This window comes from Aulonocara sp. 'chitande type north' Nkhata Bay, linkage group LG18, assembly GCF_057382095.1.
Source record: "Aulonocara sp. 'chitande type north' Nkhata Bay isolate Kocher_YH1m ecotype deep benthic linkage group LG18, A_spYH_male_GT1.1, whole genome shotgun sequence".
NCBI lineage: Eukaryota > Metazoa > Chordata > Actinopteri > Cichliformes > Cichlidae > Aulonocara > Aulonocara sp. 'chitande type north' Nkhata Bay.
The window spans coordinates 13726829-13747185 of record NC_141361.1 but is presented as its reverse complement, the minus strand read 5'-3'; the positions used below and the strand labels follow the sequence as shown (position 1 = coordinate 13747185).

General features: G+C 41.6%; 1 protein-coding gene across 1 annotated transcript in view; it reads right to left on the bottom strand.

The window, feature by feature from the left end:
- Positions 1–371: 371 nt before the first annotated feature.
- Positions 372–20357, bottom strand: part of insra (insulin receptor a) — a 54474-nt gene continuing 34488 nt past the window's right edge. The window contains exons 4-21 of the mRNA XM_086272267.1: positions 18446–18585; positions 17757–17901; positions 17197–17411; positions 15768–15894; positions 15095–15348; positions 12043–12210; positions 10247–10445; positions 9784–10064; positions 9136–9275; positions 8454–8613; positions 7566–7665; positions 7403–7467; positions 6711–6940; positions 6312–6422; positions 3501–3660; positions 2993–3122; positions 2586–2720; positions 372–1907 (exon numbers count right to left, since the gene is read on the bottom strand). Coding sequence (XP_086128393.1) covers positions 1550–1907; positions 2586–2720; positions 2993–3122; positions 3501–3660; positions 6312–6422; positions 6711–6940; positions 7403–7467; positions 7566–7665; positions 8454–8613; positions 9136–9275; positions 9784–10064; positions 10247–10445; positions 12043–12210; positions 15095–15348; positions 15768–15894; positions 17197–17411; positions 17757–17901; positions 18446–18585 — 3118 coding nt within the window. The 3' untranslated portion in view covers positions 372–1549. The remainder of the gene's footprint in view (positions 1908–2585; positions 2721–2992; positions 3123–3500; positions 3661–6311; positions 6423–6710; positions 6941–7402; positions 7468–7565; positions 7666–8453; positions 8614–9135; positions 9276–9783; positions 10065–10246; positions 10446–12042; positions 12211–15094; positions 15349–15767; positions 15895–17196; positions 17412–17756; positions 17902–18445; positions 18586–20357) is intronic.

The following is a 20357-nucleotide window of genomic DNA, read 5'->3' as shown; positions in this document are numbered from 1 at the left end:
GGAGTTCAGCATCAAAGTGAAGGAGAGTTTAATCATCACCATGTTGTTTAGTAACAGACAGATAGCCAACTCCTAACCAAAGCTTGGCTAGGTTGCTTTGTAAGTGACAGGTGTTTGTTGCTATGGCAAAGACACCCAGAAACATCACGGCATCAAGTGTTGAAGTAACGCAGAGCCGCCACTTTGTATGTAAACTAACTTCTGTGTATGTATATGATATTTTTTAGGTAAACAAAATGCTTCAGATGTGTTGTACTCACTGGGGAAAAACACAAACATCAAATTTACACATAACCATTTTGTGAACACAAACATGCTGGAAAAATAAGACAAGCAGTGGCAGAGCCTACTCACAAATGCATCTCGCTGCATTATTTACAGCACTATTTTATTTGATCTTGATATGACGGGCAAACATCTTAAGCCGAAGACGCCACACACTCCTTCCCCCGGGCATCACATAGATCACATAGTAAAAAGACCAAGTGCTGTTGGTTGATCATGAGTCCAAAAAAGCTAATTAGTATGATTTTCTGGATTAGAAAAAATAAAGGTAATAGACTAACATGTAAAAACATTTTCTATGACCGGAAATACCTCAAAATTGACATCAACTATGTACAAAAACATCAATATAACATTTATATATATATATATATTTTTTTATCTTCTATACCCACTAAAATATACCAACGAAGCAGCTATTGGTCAATCTGAGGAACTCGTTCGGCAACGTGTTTTTGAAAACAGTTTAAATATCCTTCAGCTATAAGTGTGAAAACTCCAAAACAAAAATAAGTAGGGAAAAAGGAGAAAACAAAAAAGAAAGACCATTATATAAATTAAAAAACAGAACCCGACAAACGTCCTGTGTGTATCCCGTGTGCCTTTTTTGGAATACTGCAGAGTGTGAGGAGGTAGGCTGCTTCAGCCAGCTTCTCCAGTGAATAAGAGTTTGTTCGAGGATGGGCCGCTTCTGACCATCCAGCAGGGAGCTCCCGAAGCTTTCCTTTTCAGTTCGTCTTCGTGTGCGTGCAAAGATTCAGACGCAGCTCCATGATGTGTGATGTAGGCCACAGACAAAATAGAAGGGCACTTTTTTTTCTCTTTTCCCCAAAAACTCAGGATGAACTCTTGTGATGAAATAAGGGAGAGGAGACGGAGTCTAGAATTAGGGGTGGGGGGTCAGTGGGGTTAGCAGCCTTCTTGTTTGTCAAGAGTTTGTTTCACAGTTGAATCGAATATCCACCCAGACTAGCACAAACTTGGCAATATATATATATTTATATACAGTATATAACCTACAATCATGAACAAGAGAGACACAGGAGATTCATCCTTAAATACAAAAAGTGTCTTCTGGCGTCCGAGCTTGGACTTGCTGTAGTGTGTGTTTGTGGCATCTGAAGAGAAAAATAAGGTCCTGAGATATGCACTGAGGGGCTGCTGAGGAGAGTGTTTGAGTGTGAGCTATATAAAACAACAAAAACAACAAAAATATATTTAAATCTATAGCATCAATGAGTTTGTGTGGGATGTGTACAGTATGTTAGGAGGGGCTGGACCGTGGTAGGGCCAGTATTCGTCCGTTGGTCTTTCCCCCGTTCATGTGTGTGAACGGGATGTGATGCTCCTCGTAACTGCCCCTCAGGCCCATGGAGGAGGCCTCGTCCCTGTCCAAACACTGCTCCCTCTGCGAGTACGACGAGGGGTCCAGTGGTATGCTCTCCATGTTTTCCATGTCCAGGTCGAAATCCTCGCTCTCTGGCGGCTTGTTCTCCTCGCTGTAGAAGAAGGAGACCTCCTGGAAGGTTGGATGCAGGTCCTCCCGCAGCATCTCGATGATCTCCTGGAAGGTGGGACGCATCTTGGGGTTGTACTGCCAGCACATCTGCATCAGGTTGTGTCTGCAGGATGAGACGGGGAGATTAGGAGCTGAACTGTCTACATCTTTATTTTTATAATGTACTTATGGTTGTTCTGTTAAGAATATTTCAGTCAAATCAACTTCACCTGATCAGGCTTCATAGATACGATATTATCCTTTTAATAAACAACATTAAAAACAAAACCAACTCCCTGATTTATATTATTCCCTTCCCCTCACCTCTGTTGTGCATGTGCACTGATTATTTTGAGTCACTGTCCTGCTGCAGCAAATGCTCAGACATCAACAGCTAAAAATATGGCCACCCTGAGAGCACACTTTAAGCAACACCTGCTAAAAACTGCTCTGCCCAGCTGTTTTAGGAAACTAAAAAGTAAACTGTACATCTGTTAGCAGCTTCTTTTTTTTTTCTTTAAAAAAATATTTACATATTTGCTCCCACAGCTGAGTTCAGATTTAGCACCCTGCACATTCCATTTTATAATGTATTTTAGCACATCGTTAATAGTTATTTATGAACATCATGAAATCCTATGCTTCACTTCCAATCTCAGTGATCTAAATTGAATAAAGTTCAACTTTTGACTGTGGACTTGTGAAATAACTGCTTAAAAGTGTTTTGACACAGTTTGTAGTTTAAGCAGGAGAAGTTGTTTTTCTCAGTGCGTAGCCACCAAATCCCCGTGATCATACTCACAGTCTGTCAGCGCAGTTGTCCGGCCGGTCCAGGAAGCCTCCTTCCATGACAAACTTGAGGACCTGTTCGTTGGACATGCCCTGGTACGGCTGCTCAGCCAGCGTGCTTACCTCCCACAGCACCACCCCAAATGACCTGGTAAACAAGCGAAGAAGAGGGAACGACATGAGGAGAATGAAAACGCAGCAATTAGACCCTAGAATAAATCTGCCTGCAAACATGATTGATGCTGTTAACAGATAGACAGAGTGCAGACAGGTGCAGGTGATACTGATAAACAATGCTGTCTGCTCCCATGTCGCCTAAATATCTGTCATATATTTAAAACTTCCACATGGATGGTTTCAAAAGTGAGAAGTAAAGGATGAAGGAGGAGAAGGAGTCTAAAATTCACACGTGTCACTAACCAGCAGTCTGAATGTGCAGTGAAGACGCCGTCCTTCAAAGACTCAGGTGCCATCCACCTGACGGGCAGCAGACCCTTCCCTCCTTTCCTGTAGTAGTCGGTCTCATAGATGTCTCTGGTCATACCAAAGTCTGGAAGGAAAACATAAATCAGACTCCAAATTACAGCCAAACCTGCACCAATTATCAGAAAGATCTGGTGGTTGTTATTTTACATTCACTATCTGCTGTGATATCAGCTTGTGTAACCTTGTGAAGTTCCCTTTTGTATTCAGGATATATCTAATTTATCTTAATTATAAGGGTGCCATTACCATTGCTTCTGCTCACACCTGTTCAGTCAATACATGGCACCTAAAGCTGTGGATTTGAATACTGTCTTAGTAATGTCTGATGACTGAATATAAACACCCATCAGTGTGACCGTGCATTGTTGGCTTTTCATGCTTCCACTATGAGGCACCAAAATCTAAGCAGTTTTTTGTGCCCATTTACTTTATGAATTCTTACCTCCTATTTTGACTGTAAGATCGTGAGCTACCATGCAGTTTCTGGCTGCCAAGTCTCTGTGAACAAACTTCTTGGCGTTGAGGTAAGCCATGCCATCCGCAATCTCAGCAGCCATCTGGATCATCTCCTTCAGAGTGGGTGGTGGACGGCCAGGGTTATTCTGAGGAACATGAGACAGACTTTGAAATTCTGATCTACCAACAAAAGGTTTGGCACAGTTAGGGCTGCTCAATTAATTGAATTTTAATCACGATTACGATCTGGGCTTTCAACGATCATTAAAGTGACTGAGTAGATTATTAGCCCCTCCCTTGTGCTTTACTCTCACGCTGCTCCATGTGGCAAATCGAGCGCACCTCTCTGCATTTCGAACACGTGTCACAACAATTAAGAGCAGCGGTCTCCAACCTTTTTTGCGCCACGGTCCGGTTTATGCCCGACAATATTTTCATGGACCCGCCTTTAAGGTGTCGCGGATAAATACAACAAAGTAAAACTAGTACCGGTACTGAAAAAAAGAAAATTTATTCATAACACACGTGAAAAGACCAAGGAAAACCGAGTAAACGATAAAAACGATAACAAAATAACTCTGAATACCGATTTAAAAACCCTGAAAACTATACATTTCACACCGGAGCCTCAACTCTCGCGGCCTGGTACCAAACGACTCACGGACCGGTACCGGTCCGAGGCCCGGGGGTTGGGGATCGCTGATTAAGAGGACCCGAGGGAAGCTCGGAAAGCTAAGCAGAAGTTATTTGGAGAGGAGAGTGACTGCCGTTGGTTGAAAAGAGAGGTAAAAAAACAAAAAACTGCAGTGGTGTGGAAACATTATGGGTTCGCGGAGTCAGACGTGGATCAAGTAGACATAGTGTGTAAACTTTGCTACAGTGTCGTAGCTGCACCACAGAGCAACACTGCAAAGTTCACTAAACATAGATGTTTACATTTTTCATTTATTTTTTATATTGCAGACATTTGCACTGTTATCAGTATTTGCACACTATTTTATATTATTTTTTAACAATCTTTAAAGTCATTATTCAATACATTGTTATTGTTAAATAAATATCGTAAAATAATCGAGATCTCAATTTCAGTGAAAATAATCATGATTATCATTTTTGCCATAATCGAGCAGCCCTAGGCACAGTCATTATATTATTACACTTTAGGTAAATTATTGACAAGATAACACATCGTACACGGTTACACAACATAACACCCCGACACAGGCTCGACTTTCAGTTTGAACACTCAGAACTTATCAGAAAAATAATGAGGTTTGTGCAGATGTCAACAAACATAGCATGTCAGTTCAGAAACACTTTTGCAGTTTTCTTAGTTTTGAATTCAATTTAGTTTAATCAATTTAGTTCCAGTTTAATTTCCAGAGTGAGTTTTACTCATTGCAAATTACATTTTTAATCTTAAAGATGTTCAATTTCAGTTTAAGTAGTAGTTTTTCATGATATCAGACTGAAGATCAACCAAGCAAAATATTGTACAAACACTTGACTCATTATCTAGCCATACAGCAGATTTCAGATTTCCACTGTTTGTTGTGTTAACTACACTGTTTCTCAAAACTATGCCTGAAAAATGTAGCCAACTGAACAGTTTCTGATTAAAAAAAACCCCCAAACACACTTTTATGTCCCAAATCCTCATCCAGCACACGTCTCAGCTAAAAAGGCAAAAGTGCGCACACTGAACACACATACATTTTTTGTTACCATACTGTATTGTTAACTCTGTGATTGATCAATGATGTTCTTTTCAGTTAAAAAAAATGCAAAAACTAAAGTACAATAGTTCAGAGAACGGACACAGTTTAACATCTTCAAGTTAAAAACTGAAAGAAAATAAACAAAGATGGATCAATGAGATGTGTTTTAATCTTATGAAAATTAGAAAAATAAAAAGTAAATTTCTGGACTTGTTCTCTTTCTGAGGTCTGGTCAGGTCACCGTAGTAAAACAAGAAAATCAATATTAAGTCATTTTAGTTTTTAGATTAGTGAATTATTATAACCTTGCTCCCAACACACCAGCCACCCGTTTCAAGGCAGCTGCCATGTTTTCAGTTGGCTTTACTGCTAAAAACCTTCTGTCAGCATCCTGCAGCTCAGCCCTGCTTCTGCTCTAACAAAAACGCCATCTGCATGTTTACTTAAAAAGGCGCCGCATCGCTTTGTACACAGAAGCCCCCTCAACATGTATTAAAAGAAAATGCAGATTTTGATATTGAAGGCTTCAGTGTTAATGCCACATAAACTGATCCATATTTGTGCACACAGTCTCTGATGTAACACACTATTATTCTGTAGATGTGATTTAGTCCAAAACAATCTGACTGGAAACAAAATAGCAGATGTTTCACCAGGAAAAATACCCTATGACTCCAACTTTGTTAACAGCTGCTTACTTTAAACACTGATGGATTTAAAGTGTTGTTTATCTGCACTTTTGCAGTAAACTGAATGTATCTTTAAAGCACCTCTCTAGATAAGACCTCACTAAGAACCAAAGTAGAGCCTAATGTGTCAGTAAGAGCAGCAATAGCTCCTCGACTGAGCAGAATTAGCCCAGTTAAAACATGACGCTTTAAAAGCTTTTATGCTGCTCAGTGTAAAAATAATTTCCGCATCCAGTTATAAAAGATTGTTTTGCATAAAGTCAAGAAAATGCAACCTAAGCCTAGTTTGCCTATTATACTCACAAAATGCAGAAGTGAAAAGAAGAAAAGAAACCAGAAGTACAGTCTGAACTAAAAGAAGAATAAACAGAATTCAAACTAATGTTTTACCTCAGCGTCGGGTCGCAGAGAGCGCAGGAAGCTCTTCAGGTCTCCGTGGGTCATCAGCTCCATAACCACCAGGGTGGGCTGCCCCTTAGACACCACACCCAGCAGACGCACCTGGCAGATAGAAACATGGGGATTTTCATCTTAATGTAGTTTAGTTTTTTCAAAAACGGGAATTAGAAGTCAGCAGGTGAAGCAGGTGCTTGCCTTTCACACAGCTCTGATTTTAGTACATTTAGTACTTTCTGTTCTAAATACTCAAAAATAACAGCTAACACACACACACAGCTACGGCCCACTGCTTCCAACCCCACCTTAAACTTTTACACATCGCCAGTAACCAAAACCATCAATGTCCTCTGCTCATGAACAACATGAGAAAAACATGTTGCTTCTCTTTACCACGTGGTGGCAGCTGAAGGCTTTCATGACGGAGGCCTCGTTCAGGAACTCGATTCTCTCCCGCAGGCTGGCCGACTCGTTCACCGTCTTCACCGCTACTCGTGTTTCACCCTCGCCTTTGACAATGTCCTTGGCAATGCCCTCATAGACCATGCCAAAGGAGCCTTGACCCAGTTCCCGCAAAATGGTGATCTTCTCCCTGGGCACCTCCCACTCATCTTCCTCATACACTGCAAAAAGAAAAAGGGAAAGAAAAAAACATTTAAATGCATAGGAAAACAGGCATGCCCATCATTACTAATAATAAAATAAAATAAACTATGTGAATAACATTATGAAATTAAATCCAAATTTCATTAGTTGTACTGCTGAAACCCCAAAAATAATGTTTATCAACTAATGCAATAGTAGATCTTATTGGATTAAATCTTTGCAAGTGAGAGTAGAAAATGCAGCAGCAATTAAATTCATGCTAACAAAACTAATTTAATGAGATCCTGCAGAGATGTCGTGGTGCAACAGTTAGTTTAATAGTTGATCCACCAGGAACAATTTCACCAGCCAATCACAAACCAGGGGATCCAATCGCTGATAACGCTGATGTGTAATTGCTACTAAGTTGTCAAAATCCCTTAAATTAGCTAAAATCATTAACTATTCTGTTGTTGACAGGAGACCCAAACCCTGTTTACCATCAGTGCTGAGATACTCGGGATTTGAAGAGGCATAGATGGGCCCGCTGGGTCCTTGGGTTTGACTAAAAGGAGAAAAAAATAAAACAAGCTTAATAAGAACACTGGTAACACGTCGAATAATAAGAGAATGACTAATGAGCCGGATGTGAAAGATATTTACCTTTTCTTGAACATGACGAAGCCTACCAAAGCCACAAACAGCACCAGGACAAAGCAGATGACGGGCCCGATGACGATCTTGACGACATGCAGAGGATCGCCTGTTCAACAAGTCCGCCCGGACAGTGAGTCAAATTTCAGGTGAAAAACAAAAACAAGCTGCACACAATAAACCTGCTAAGCTGGGATCAATATGCTGCTCTGTGATCCTAATCTGCTTCAAGTACAAGCTTTTGATTTGGTTTAAGAAGACTGAGTCATGCCAGGTGTCTGTCTGCGTGTTTTCAAGTTAAAATTCTGCATTTATTTGTATTTACACTCATTTCTGAGCTGTACTCAGAGGGGTTTTTTCAGCAGCAGGTCAAAATAAGAACATCAAACTGTATAAAATTTAATATAAGCACCTTGGTTTCTTAGGTAGGACCTCAGGAGGTGCTTTATTAAACACGGTTTTGAAAGCTTTTATAATTTTGTGTGCACAGCAGGCCAATTAGATTATTTTTATGTGTCTAAAATAGACAACTGATTTAGCAGGATTTGGTCAGATCAGGCAAGACTAGAGCAAAGTCACCATGCTGAAACTTATATTTACTTATATTTGTAAATTAATATCCAAACACTCCATAAAGCTAAGTTCAAAATCTTTGTTTTAATTTTGCTGGCACATTAGAGTGCCAAGGTTTATAGAAGAGAGATTACTTTTTTTCTTATTAGTGCATAAATCAAAATATACTGATAGCCAAGAAGAAAACATACATTTTCATCATGTTTTACAAAGAACGTGATATAGATCAGACTGTAATAAATGGACAAACCCGTCTACACATGCCTTCAGAAAACAGAAGGTGTCCGTAGACAAACCATGTCTGAACTCATTCTGTCTACTTACTTGGATCCTCGACGTAGAAGTACGTGGGCTCGGTCCATGATCCGTTCCCAGCCAGTGAGGTGGCCCGGATTCTCACCGTGTAATTCCCAGGATGCATCACTTTCAGTCTGCAGCCGCGACTCGCTTTGTACATGTTCCTCGACACGCAGTAGTGCAGCTCCTGCGGAGGAACAACGCGGCCGTTCAGGTTTGGAAAGTTTAAAACTTAATTTAGACTCATTTTGTTTCATATCTGTGCGTTAAAAACAAGTTTGTTACTCTTTTGGTTTGTTTTGCACTACAAATAAAATCACCAGCATCAACAAGATGTTCTGACTAACTGATCTCTATAGCAACTAAAACATGGTGCATCGTTAAAATTACTCCTCCATTAAGGTTATCTCCCAAATGACATTAGTGAGACCAACAGACCAAATAATAAGCGTTGCTTTTAGCCGTCTGTGCTGCGTGGTGAGCTTTAAGCTGAACAATTTGTTTCTTCTATATTGTTTTCCATTGAAAGCCAAAGTCATTATGTTTAATGAGAAAGAGGAATATAAAAATTGCTTGGTGTAAGAACCATTTGCATTGGCATGAACTTGCAATGAACTCTGCCATCCAAGATTCAAACTATTACATATACTAAGGCAGTAAAGCCATGACAAATGTGCATGCAGATGTGGAAGCCTGTGGACATGTTCACCTCAGAGTCACCCAGCTTCTTGTAGTTGATCTCATACAGGATGATCATCCCATTCGGGGCTTGCGGTTCCATCCAGGTGATGTGTACTGTTTTCTCTGTCACCTCGCATTTGATGAGACCCAAGATGTCATCGGCTTTGTCTGTGGCGAACAAAACGACATGAGTCATATTTGTGTGAAGAGTTGGGCGTGTTTGGAGTAAATAAAAGATGAGCTGCTCATATTAAAAACTGTTTCCTGTGAGCCAAAAGCTCAGGGGTCAAAGGAGCATGCAAAGAAAAGCGCCTGGACTTCTTTAAGTTGCTTGAAGACGTTTCACCTCTCATCCGTCTTCAAGCAACTTAAAGAAGTCCAGGCGCTTTTCTTTGCAAGCTCCTTTGACTACGATGACCTGGATGACTGAGAACCTTCACAGACAAAAGCTCAGGGGTTCATTCTGTGCTAAACACTCTGTTATACACAGGTTTTTACTACTTTTGGCTCTGTATGATGTCCCAGAGAGGGGAAATCCCAAATATGGTCATTTCTTTTCAAACTTTCTATTTGCAACAAGGAGCGAGTCAGAAGAAGGTTAGCTAAAAGAGATCCGGGTTTATTACACAGACCTACATAACCAAGTTCCTTGGTAACGTTAGCAATGCCTCTTTACCTTCAGGCATTGTGCGTGCGCTGACATACGCCGCCATGCTGCAGCGCGCCGGGTCGGTTGGGTGGTTACAGGCATGGACCTCGATCTGGTAGCTGGTGAAGTGGCGCAGGCCGGAGATAATGGTGGACTCCTTGGCATGGACGGTGACCACGGTCTTGGTGCTTTCAAAGGCTTCCTCATCCTCGGGGATGCTCGTACCCGCGCGAGGGCTTGGTGCGGTGGTTAGGAAGGAAAACGTTCGGTTGGCGATGCCATTCAGATCACGCCGGTCTCTCGAGCGTCTAGATGACAGAGGTCAAATTTAAAGTTATTCAAACACAGAAACCACATTACTTGTTATGTGCATCCAACCCTTTAAAAATGATTTAAAAAGTCAGGCCAATAAAACAAACAAACAAACAAACATAGGACATTTTTAGTGACTGTTATTGTTCCTGTGCAGGTTTGTTGTCAGGAGTCTTACTTGATCTCAAAGACTTCATTGTGTAGGTAATTCTCAAAGGTTTTGCGGTACTCTGAGTCCTCTTTTTCCTTCTTGAGCTCCTTTTCGGTTTTGGGGCAGGCGCAACATCGTGTCCCCTGGCCCTGCTCCTCTGTCTGGTTCCACTTCTGCTCCTCGTCACTGTCCACCTGAGTGGGCAGTCGTGATGGCACCTTCATCCCTAGTGACACGTAGTCAGGAGAGAATAAAAATGCATTTCAGCCAGGCAGTTTGGGATGACAGGTGCGATAAACACGGATACACAACACAGTCTTATGCACAACCCCTCGCACCCCCCATGCCCCGGTGGCATGTCTGTCACTGTCATCCCCAGGTCCTCATTCTCTCTGCTGGAGATAAATTATGAGTGACACGACCTCCCTGCAGACTCCCATCTCTGTATGAGCGAGCGTTATGGGAGTTTAAAAAAGGAGCGATTGCGTTGACACAGACGGGCAGTGATGGAAAGGCACACATGCAGGCTGGGCTACGACCAAAATAAATCAACTAAGATATGAAGTCTTCCTGAATTGGAGTTAAAGTGGATGAAGAATATGGCTGTTTTAGTACCACGTTTCATTTAGTTTCAGTTATGCACTGCAGCCCTAACAAAAGACACAACTTTACTCAATTTCATTTCCTTGTTTAGTGACTTTTAGAAAAAACAGGCCAGTGTTTTGGTTTGGGTGACTCATTTCCTTTGGGAACATCATTTAAAATATATTTTAAACAGTGTGTTTTCTTTTTGATTATTCAGTTTGTCTTTCATCCACTGGTCTCCTCCATCCTTTGCCTTCACCACAGGAGGTCCAAAGGTGCCGATGGAGGAAACAGTGGCTTCCTGAGATAATGAACCCGTGGAGAGGGAATGAGTCCCAAGTCATCAGCTAACAAACAGCTCTGGTGCATAGAGCCTGCACTGGACTGAGGGAGAGACCCCAAGTGTCAGACAAAAAATGAAAGGGTAGTACAACAACCATTAATGATGTTTGTGCAGGTTCACCTACGGAAACTTGTTAAGACTCCCTCACACGGCTGTAAAGACAAAAGCTGGATTTTCAATACCAGAACAGCAATGACGTAGTAGCTCATCTGGGGCAGAGTGCATTCAAATTCAGAGGTTATTGGACATATTTAACCTGAACTTTGAACCTATCGTGGAGACCTATTATTATGTGCAAGTCTGATCAAATTCTTACCAAAACTGTAGGGGAATTAGTGATTCTAGTGAAATGTGGATATACGTTTCACCATGACCCAAGGTCACTGGTCCTTTGGCTAATGAGACAAAACAAAAGCATTATTCTGAAAATAGATTCAGCAAATCTATTAGTTATTTGTTTTCAGGTGCTGAAAGTGAAGCCATTGTGTTCTCACTGGTCGGGCTACTTGCACAGGAGTTATCTGTAGAGACCGGCACAATAAAACAAAGAGGAACCTGCCAGTTAAGATGGTGACAAGATAGATATCTGTTCTCAAATTAACTGAAAAGCAAAACAACAACTATAGATAAAATTCAGTTAATTGCCCTGCCATAATAAATACACTTTAGGTTAAATAAAACTATCACAGCACTTTCCTTTCTTCAAGGTAACAAAAGCCATCAAGAAGAATTACATCACAAAATATTTACTGTGTCATACGAGTAGACTGCAGCAGCCTGTAGTAGTCAAGAGCCTTAAACTGAGACGAGCTCCCGAGCTAATGAAAAGCATTCAGCGTGTCGGACACAGAAGCAGACGCACAAACACAAAATGACCACAAACAATGTGGCTAACCCTTCTGGCAGTAGTCAAACTTGTAAAGCTCGCTGGCCTCGGGCTGACGCTGGCAAAAGACCAGGTAGTGAGTGATGTTGCCGTTGGGGTCATTGGGAGGTTTCCACTTGAGGATGATCTGGGAGGAGGAGTTGGAGGAAGAAATGGGGTCCAGCGGTACCGACGGTTCTGGGGGGAAAATCACAGAAGTAGCCGATTAAAATGAAGCAACACGTATATTAAGCACACCGAGTAATAAATCGCCTTATTTATCCCAAGAGTGCAGTTCAGAAATACACAGAAGACTTAATAAATACTTAAATTATGACTTTACATTAAAAGAACAATAATGAGATTGTTACTCATTGTTAGTGATGTGTTCAATTAGTCATTCATGATCTCCCTAGATAGTCAGACTCCCAAATTTGGGAAATCTTTGTTTTTTGCCCAGAGTGTTTTATCAACACATGGATGGCTGTTTGCGGGACGTGAATACTATGACCTGTTACCAGAATTGCTGCCAAAAAAAATTACTTTTCTATATTTACTTTCTTCCTGTATTTGTGAATTCTCTGAAATTTGCCAGGAGGAAATGAGTCTTTCCACTATTTTACCATCACATAGATGCATAATAGAATGAATAAATAAGACAGACAACATACACCATGTTCTTCCATATATTGGTGCATAAATTAATGAGCTGGATCCAGGCCGTGTCACCACCTAGCACTGCTATCTGCAGGACCATAACTCAGCTAAGTTTAAGCTCCTGAGAACCTGCATACTTATGGGGACATTACATTTGGCTTTTCTGCACCCTGTACACTCTGCTCAACACAGGCCTGTTGCATCCCAAACAGCAGCTGCCGTTTCAGCAGATTAAAACAGTTTCGAAGTTATTGAAGATTGTGGTTATCTGCTGCAAAGGACCGTCTGGTTAATGTCTAAACTCAGTTTTGACTATTTTCACTGTAATTTTCTACTGATTATTCATTTTTCCCCCTCACTCACATTTAATGAACTAGGAACATCTCGCTTCAATGTACACATATTAAAAGCACCAGGAATCTGAATTTACATAAAATAGACTCTCTACGAGTCTATTTTATGACTCTCTCTATGAGTCTATATTGAGACTCTCTACTCTCTTTGAGATGAAAACTTGCACTGTTCCACAGATCGGGCTGCGGTTTGATCATCTGCATTTGTTGTTATTGCAGGACGAGGAGTCCTCTTTCTATCCAATTTGCATTTCATACTGAAACACGCTTACTGGCACAGTTTGGCTCTGTGACCAGCAGCTGCCTGCTCAGGGTATTCCCCGTCAGTTTTGTTATTTGTTATTACAGTTTGATGCTTGTAACGTGCAACTCTCACAGAGCCCAGCGTTTCAGGTTACGGGGAATGAAGATCGAACTTTTCATGGGTGCTTTCGGCAGTAGCTTTAACTTTTTCATTCAGCTGCAATTTGATGACAGTTTTACTGAAACAACTAGCTATTGCTTTGCTTCTAGTTTACTGTAATTACCCCGGTGATTATTTTGTGGTGTCACATGCACTGATGTTGACACTGAGTTAACTGCTGGGGGTGTGTGTGTAATTTATACAAGTGTGTGTTGTTGGTGAGGTTTAGTAAATATGTGGGGGGGAAAAATCTGACAGCTTTGCAAGTTTGTTTTTCTTTAACATCTGGTCTGGAATCTGTATCAGTTGTGGTCAGCTGATAACAAAAAGCCCTGCAGATCAGAAAAAATAGGTTGCTAGCTTGTGGGTTGATCAGTGACTGGCATCGCCCTGTATTTGATCGCTGACACATGGCCTTCTTTCTGAGTGTGACGTAGATTTTTCGAGTAGGAGGAAGAACAAGAGACACTTCAGATCTCAAAAGTGTTCTGGCCTGAGATGGAGTATCGTTATGACGCTGCCGAGCTTCCAGTGTTTGATCAGGAGAGTGTACGTGAGAAAAGTGGGGCGCCAGACAGAACCCTTGGGAGCTGCAGAGACCTGAGCTCTGTTGTCACACTGTGATTATGTTGTCCTTGTTTCTTGCCACACACTGGTCAGACCACATTGTCTGACAAAGATTCACCAGCAACAGCTTATTTGTAATGACAGCTTTGCCCTGTTGGTTAGATTTGACACAGGCCAGGAACCCGGAGCGCCTGCCAGACGGGTAAAAAAAACAAAACAAAAAAACCCCAAAACCCTGCTTGACATGGCTGTCTGTGTGAGTGATGCGCCTCTGCTGGAAGCCTATTTCATGTGAGAGAGAGATGTCATGTTTCATGCGGTTCATCTGGAAGGAAACGTATATTGTCTAAAAGGAAGCTAGCTAGACAGGCCATCACCATGGTGCACACAGCGAGATCTGTGGGTGGCAAGGTACAATTAAGCAGTGGGGAAGAGCACGGTGATGGCTGCTTGAGTGACTGATACGGACACCTTGCACGCGGTAAGGCCCTGCAGGTCTGTGGCACTGTAAGCAAATCATGCCGTCTGTCTTGCTCCTCCTTGTTCTTGTGCCAAGGACATTTTGGCAACAGCAACACACACAACACTGACTCCACCAGTCAATGATAGTAACACCGCGGGATGAGCCTAAAAATAGCTGAATTCTAGTACAGGACAAGATATTGACCTTTTCCACTGTGAGAATTTCACAGCCGATGACCTGCTTTTGAAGAAGCTGATACATCTTTAGCTTTAGGTTTGCAGTGGTTTCCATGTTTAGATTACACAGAGCAATTTTTATGCCTGGTTTGGTAGGACAGTCCTTAGATTCAGGTCCAGAACAGGCTTGACAATGCAACATCATTGATGTCTGAGTAGTGCTGTGGTTGGTAATAATACCCTGACAAGTTGCTTCTGTTATAATGTTAAGGTAGAGTCACAAAACATTTTTGGTATTAAAAAAACAAACTAGTGGAAAACAGTCGCAGGTAGTAAAGTTCCTGCATGAGGACAAAGTCTCCTAAATCAACTCCACAGTCTTCAATCAAAATATACTTCACAATTCAACTACATCAAGGCAATACTCAGGTGGAAGAAGCTGCGATCCACTCATCACACTTACTTGTGGCATTGGTGCGGACGTAGATGATCTCGCTCTTGGCTCCGTGGACCTGGTTCTCGTCAGAGGCCGAGAGCTGGGTTTTCACCATAATGGCGTATTGTGTCCACGGCTTTAGGGGGAAGATTAGATGACCCGGTTCAATCTGTTCTTTTTCTCCGTCTGTGGCTCGGCGCGGAGGGTCCACGTCGGCAATCACCCAGCTGTTGGAGCCGCAAGCGTCCTGCCCATCAAACTCCGTTACGTTCTGAAACGGTCTGTTGTAAGAAAAATAATTTATCGATTTATTTCAACAGCCTACAGAGGAAAATCTGCTCATATAAGATTACTGATGTTAGAGTGACGCTCACAGCGCTTCTGGTTAGAAAGGAGGGTATTCCAGGATGTTATCTTAAGATTTTATCGGTCTATAGGGATCACTTTTAATTATAGGAAACTTTTGAGGGGCCAGTAAACACTGGTGAGCATGTATCAGATGTGTGAGTACAGACAAACAATAACGTTCTTTAAAACTGATCTGGTCGCTTTAAAACATACTTTTCAGAAGTTACTGTATCTCTGCTGTCCTCTGCAGAGTATCTGAGCAGCTTAGAACAATATTGGTTTGGCAAAGAGCCGAGTCAGATTCTGAGTCTGATTGTGAGAGTGGCTGACTGATGACTCGAGATGAACTCACGCTTCTTTGTACAGCACCATGAAGCCCAGCAGGTCTCTGAAGTCTTTCGGCCAGAAAGGTTGCCACTTGATCATTATCTTATCGCTCATGGTTCGAATCTGGGTAAAATTGAGCACGTGGTTCTCACCTGAGAGCACATAAGACAGAAATAGTGAAGGTTAAAGATAATGAGTAATTATGCAGGTTTTTAAATCTCTGTTGACTGGAGAAAACTAAGGAATCATATCTGCTTTTGTTCATTTGTGAGAAGATCTTCATGAACTCCACTTGTTCAGCCAATTGTACTTTTCTAAACTTAAATTCTTCTTCAGCTTACAAACTAAATCCTTTTTCATTTGCTTTGCTGAACATGTGTAAAAGCACATCTCTTGCTTACAAAGAACTAACAAAACTGGGTTAACAATTCAAAAGCACAGCAGACATACAATTAAAGTCTTCCAGCACACAACAACAACAACAAAGGTCTCCTCAGCGCCGCTGTCTGCAGCTTCACTCCTACATGTTTACCAAATTTATCAAGGTCTTTGATAAAGAAAAAACGAAGGCTTTTAACATGTCAGTAAAGAAAGACGACCTTGGCCTTGTGCATCTCTGTGGCTCAATTTATGAAGACGCACTGCTCTGGCATTCAAATGTTTTCTGTGGCCTTTGCAGCAGAAGTAAAACACGGATGACAGGAAATCTACCTGAACTCAGAGTTATCAAAAACCCTGATGGCCGCCAGTCTTACCCCCATCACCCTCCTATTAGATCCACCTATGACGTCAATTTGAAAGTCTCACATTGTCTATTTGTAGAAATATTGTATTCACAAAGTGAGGGTGACACAACACTCCATCAGCCTTTTACAGCTGAGGGGTAAAAAAGAGACTCAGGGCCAATCAGAAGCTGATCATCAAGATCCCAACTATATAAACACAAGTCCAAGTTACACAGACTGAAGATCTGTGGGTACAGAATGGACCCCACTTGGGAAATGTAAAACTTGAAAAGTGACTATGGAGATTTTTATTTATTTTTTTGACGAAACTGAGATAAAATTCCCAGGTTGATGAGAAATCATGAATTTCTTCAGTCAAACCTTTGGTCCAGCAATGTCGAGGCACCATGCTGGTGCCAGGTTTTATAACATCCTGTTAACCAGCTCGTACACATATGAATTAGGATGGAAAGGTCACAATCAGAGCAACGCCTAGATCACCAAGTTACCATGCATAGCGGTTATGAATGCTTTGCTTTGTTGGTTGTTCCTACACAAGTTACACAATGTCGGTAAAAGGTCTGCAGGAAGACTTCTGCAAACACAGGACAGGAAATGACCATCATAACAATAACTATGAGTATGTTTGCATGTACCAAGCCCGACTCGGTGTTTTTCGTTGCTATAATAACATCCTGCAAAAGCCGACTCGAGGGCCGAGGGTCTTACATGAAGCCTGGTCTCCGTTGGTCTTAGAGGCGATGTCGTTCTTGACCTGACGATCTTTGGTTCCCGTCACCTCCTCCATCTTGCGGATCTCAGACATGCAGAGTTTGGAGTTGTAGTGGAAAAACATGCGCCCCTGCTGGATGGTCAGCTTGTGTTTGGACCAGTCCCAGAGCTGCCGCAGGTTCTGGTTGTCCAGTGCATAGAAGGAATAATTCCTGGAAAAGAAGAGTGAAGACAGCATGAACATACTTTAATGATACATGACATTTGGCTGAGGGTACAAAAAGCTCCTTTGAGTAACATGAGCAGGAGGTTATCTGAGCATGGCTAGTCTTCAATTTATATCATGTCTGTCCTTTGCTACTTCTTCTGTAAGTGCAGCTCATTGTGCTGCAGGCGTCTTCCACTTCGTCTCAACGAAGCCTCGTGTATGATTTGGGAAAGTCTAACCAGAAACGGCTACCACAAAAAGACATTTTGAAAAGGTCAGTCCTTCCGCTTTTAACTCATAATTACAGGACATGGCAAGGATGAGAACAGCTAAGAAGAAAGAGTCTCACCCGATTTCCTGCTCCTCTCCACGAATAACACGGAGTTTACGGAAAAACGAAAGGGAGACGAGGGCGTAGGAACGTCGCACTGTCAGGTAGCCAGTGACCTCCTCCAGCTGGCCCAGACTGGCCTCCAGTTCAGCAGCTATGTTGTCTACAGAAATCCCCCAAAAAACAAAAAAAAACATGAGCTTTAAAAACTGACTACCGATTCTGCAGCATGACTCATAAAAGACACACAACAAACTGTTTTCATTCATTTGTGATTCCCATTTTCTTTTCATCTTTTTCCCATTAAATCGCAGGCTTACTTTGTAAATAATATAACTGGATTGATTTCAGCACAGCGTTTATATTTTAATGACTGCATTAAATATTCACATCCATTAACTTTCAAATGAAGAGGAACTTCTGCACCACTGTACATCAAATCTAAATGAAACTATGAGCTTGCTGTTTGTTCCTATTAAAATTTATTTTAGCTTTTAAAATGTTCAAAAATCATCACACATCTATGTTTTCCAGAGTTCCCATAGCTTTTATTTTCTCTTTAATTAACGTTGCTGGTTGTTTGATTGTACATTCTGGAGTATCTTCCTGGTTTCCTGCAATGTCAACATCTCTGTGTTTGTTGTTCTGCTGTGCTGATCTGCTGCACGATGTAATCTGATTCAGCCAAACAAACCGCACACACTCACTTCCTCCACGCAGGTTGATGACCAGGCTCCCATTGAGGATGGTGCAGCCTCTTAACTCCTGGGCAGCAGTGACCGAGTCCACGACTTTCAGACCCAGACACACCTTGGGGCACAGCCCTGCGCAGGGAGTGCAGTTGAGCCTAAAGAACAGGAAGGAACAAGATGAGTTTTGAATTATATTCTGCTCTCTCTCTCTGTCTCTCTCTCTCTCTCTCTCTCTCACACACACACACACACACACACACACACACACACACACACACACACACACACACACACACGGAAATACTAAAACCTTAAACCTGCGATGAGTGATTTTTGGACAGCAGACAAACGTCTCAAAATCAACTCTGACGTCATATTTCAAGGTGATATGACAACCCTGCTAGTAAACATGTCTATTTACACATCCAGTAGAGGAGGAGTGGCATTGGCAAAGGTTTCTCCTGGCTCAAAATCAGCCTTTTGTTGTGAGGCTATGCACGTAAGCATGACTGATCCAAATACAGTCAAGGCACAGAATCTGTTACTTTACCGTTTTTCTGTCCCTCTTTCTTTCTTCAGTGGAAAAAGGCCAAAACATATTTGATAGGTAAACACAAACAGAGTACATCTGTGCACGTTTTTCTCTCCCTCTCAGCTTACTGAACAGACATCCTACAGCCGGCACACATTTGCTGTGGAAAATGTTTCAAATTGAAGGGATTAAAGTGGAGGATTAGAAGATGGCGGTCTGTTTGCTCCAGGTCATTGTCCTGGTTTATGAGGTGAGAATGGCCTTTGTTTAGTAACAGCTGATTAAGCAGGCAGGACAATTAGAGAAAAATGGCAAATAATGGATTCTTCTGGTACGCTTTTAATGGTAATCACTCATTTACAGACTATAAATACTTAATATTTCAAAAATGAAGTATACACTGTGAGCTTTGGCACTGATATAGTTGTATATGAAATTAACAACAGCTTTCAACAAAACAAACCAGCCACATGACAACAGTTTAAAAGCCAGAATGACTAAAAAAACAAATAAAATAGAAGTTTACTCATGCCGGTGAGTAAAGGAAGGTTTGTTCTCTTTTATTATCTAATCTGGCTCAAAACCCGCCTTGAACTACCCTTGACCCTTTTCCCTCCCGAGTGCCACATCTGCACTTTCAGCCCAGACACTCATCACACCTTTGAGTACACTGCTTATCCTTCAAAGCACTTTCATTTCCACAGCTTAGTTTAAAGCCAACAACAGCAGGAGGACGCCATTGAGAAGGAGGAACCAAAAAAGGGAACAGAAAGGAAGTCAAAGTGAAAAGGATGAAATGGGAGTACAGCTGAATCGCCACAAATCAGCTGCAGCTGGAAAATGCGCCGTCTCTTTAAAACCTTTATACACAAAACTAAAGGTATATTAAATATTATATTCAGTATTTTTGCTAAAGGTTTTTGGTGATAATAATATAAATTATCATCCATATACTTACACACTCACCCTTTTTCTGACTTCAAGGGGACCTATTATTCATATTTCCAGCTCCAAGTTTTTAATCCCTAGATTTTAGGGTGTCTTTGTATGATTTGCATATCAAAATAATCGCTGCTTATCTTGTGATGAGCAAAAGTGCAGTGCCTTGGTTCCTTTTTCGTCTGGAAGAAGCTGCTTAGCTCCTCTGCATTTAAGGCAGACCACCAATTAAGCCCACTTTCATTTGATTGGCATGACCTTTGAACAGCATGTAGGTCGGGCTTCTGTGCTTAGAGCCAGAGATGGGATGATGTGTGTGTGAGATGACACTAACTCACATAATATAAAGCAAAGAATAGAAAACTGCCTGAAAATGAAAGCTTAAAGCTGTCTGAAGCCCGAGGCTGTAACACTGGTGTTTTCAAACAAAGCACCTCATCTGCTCCACTGGAGATG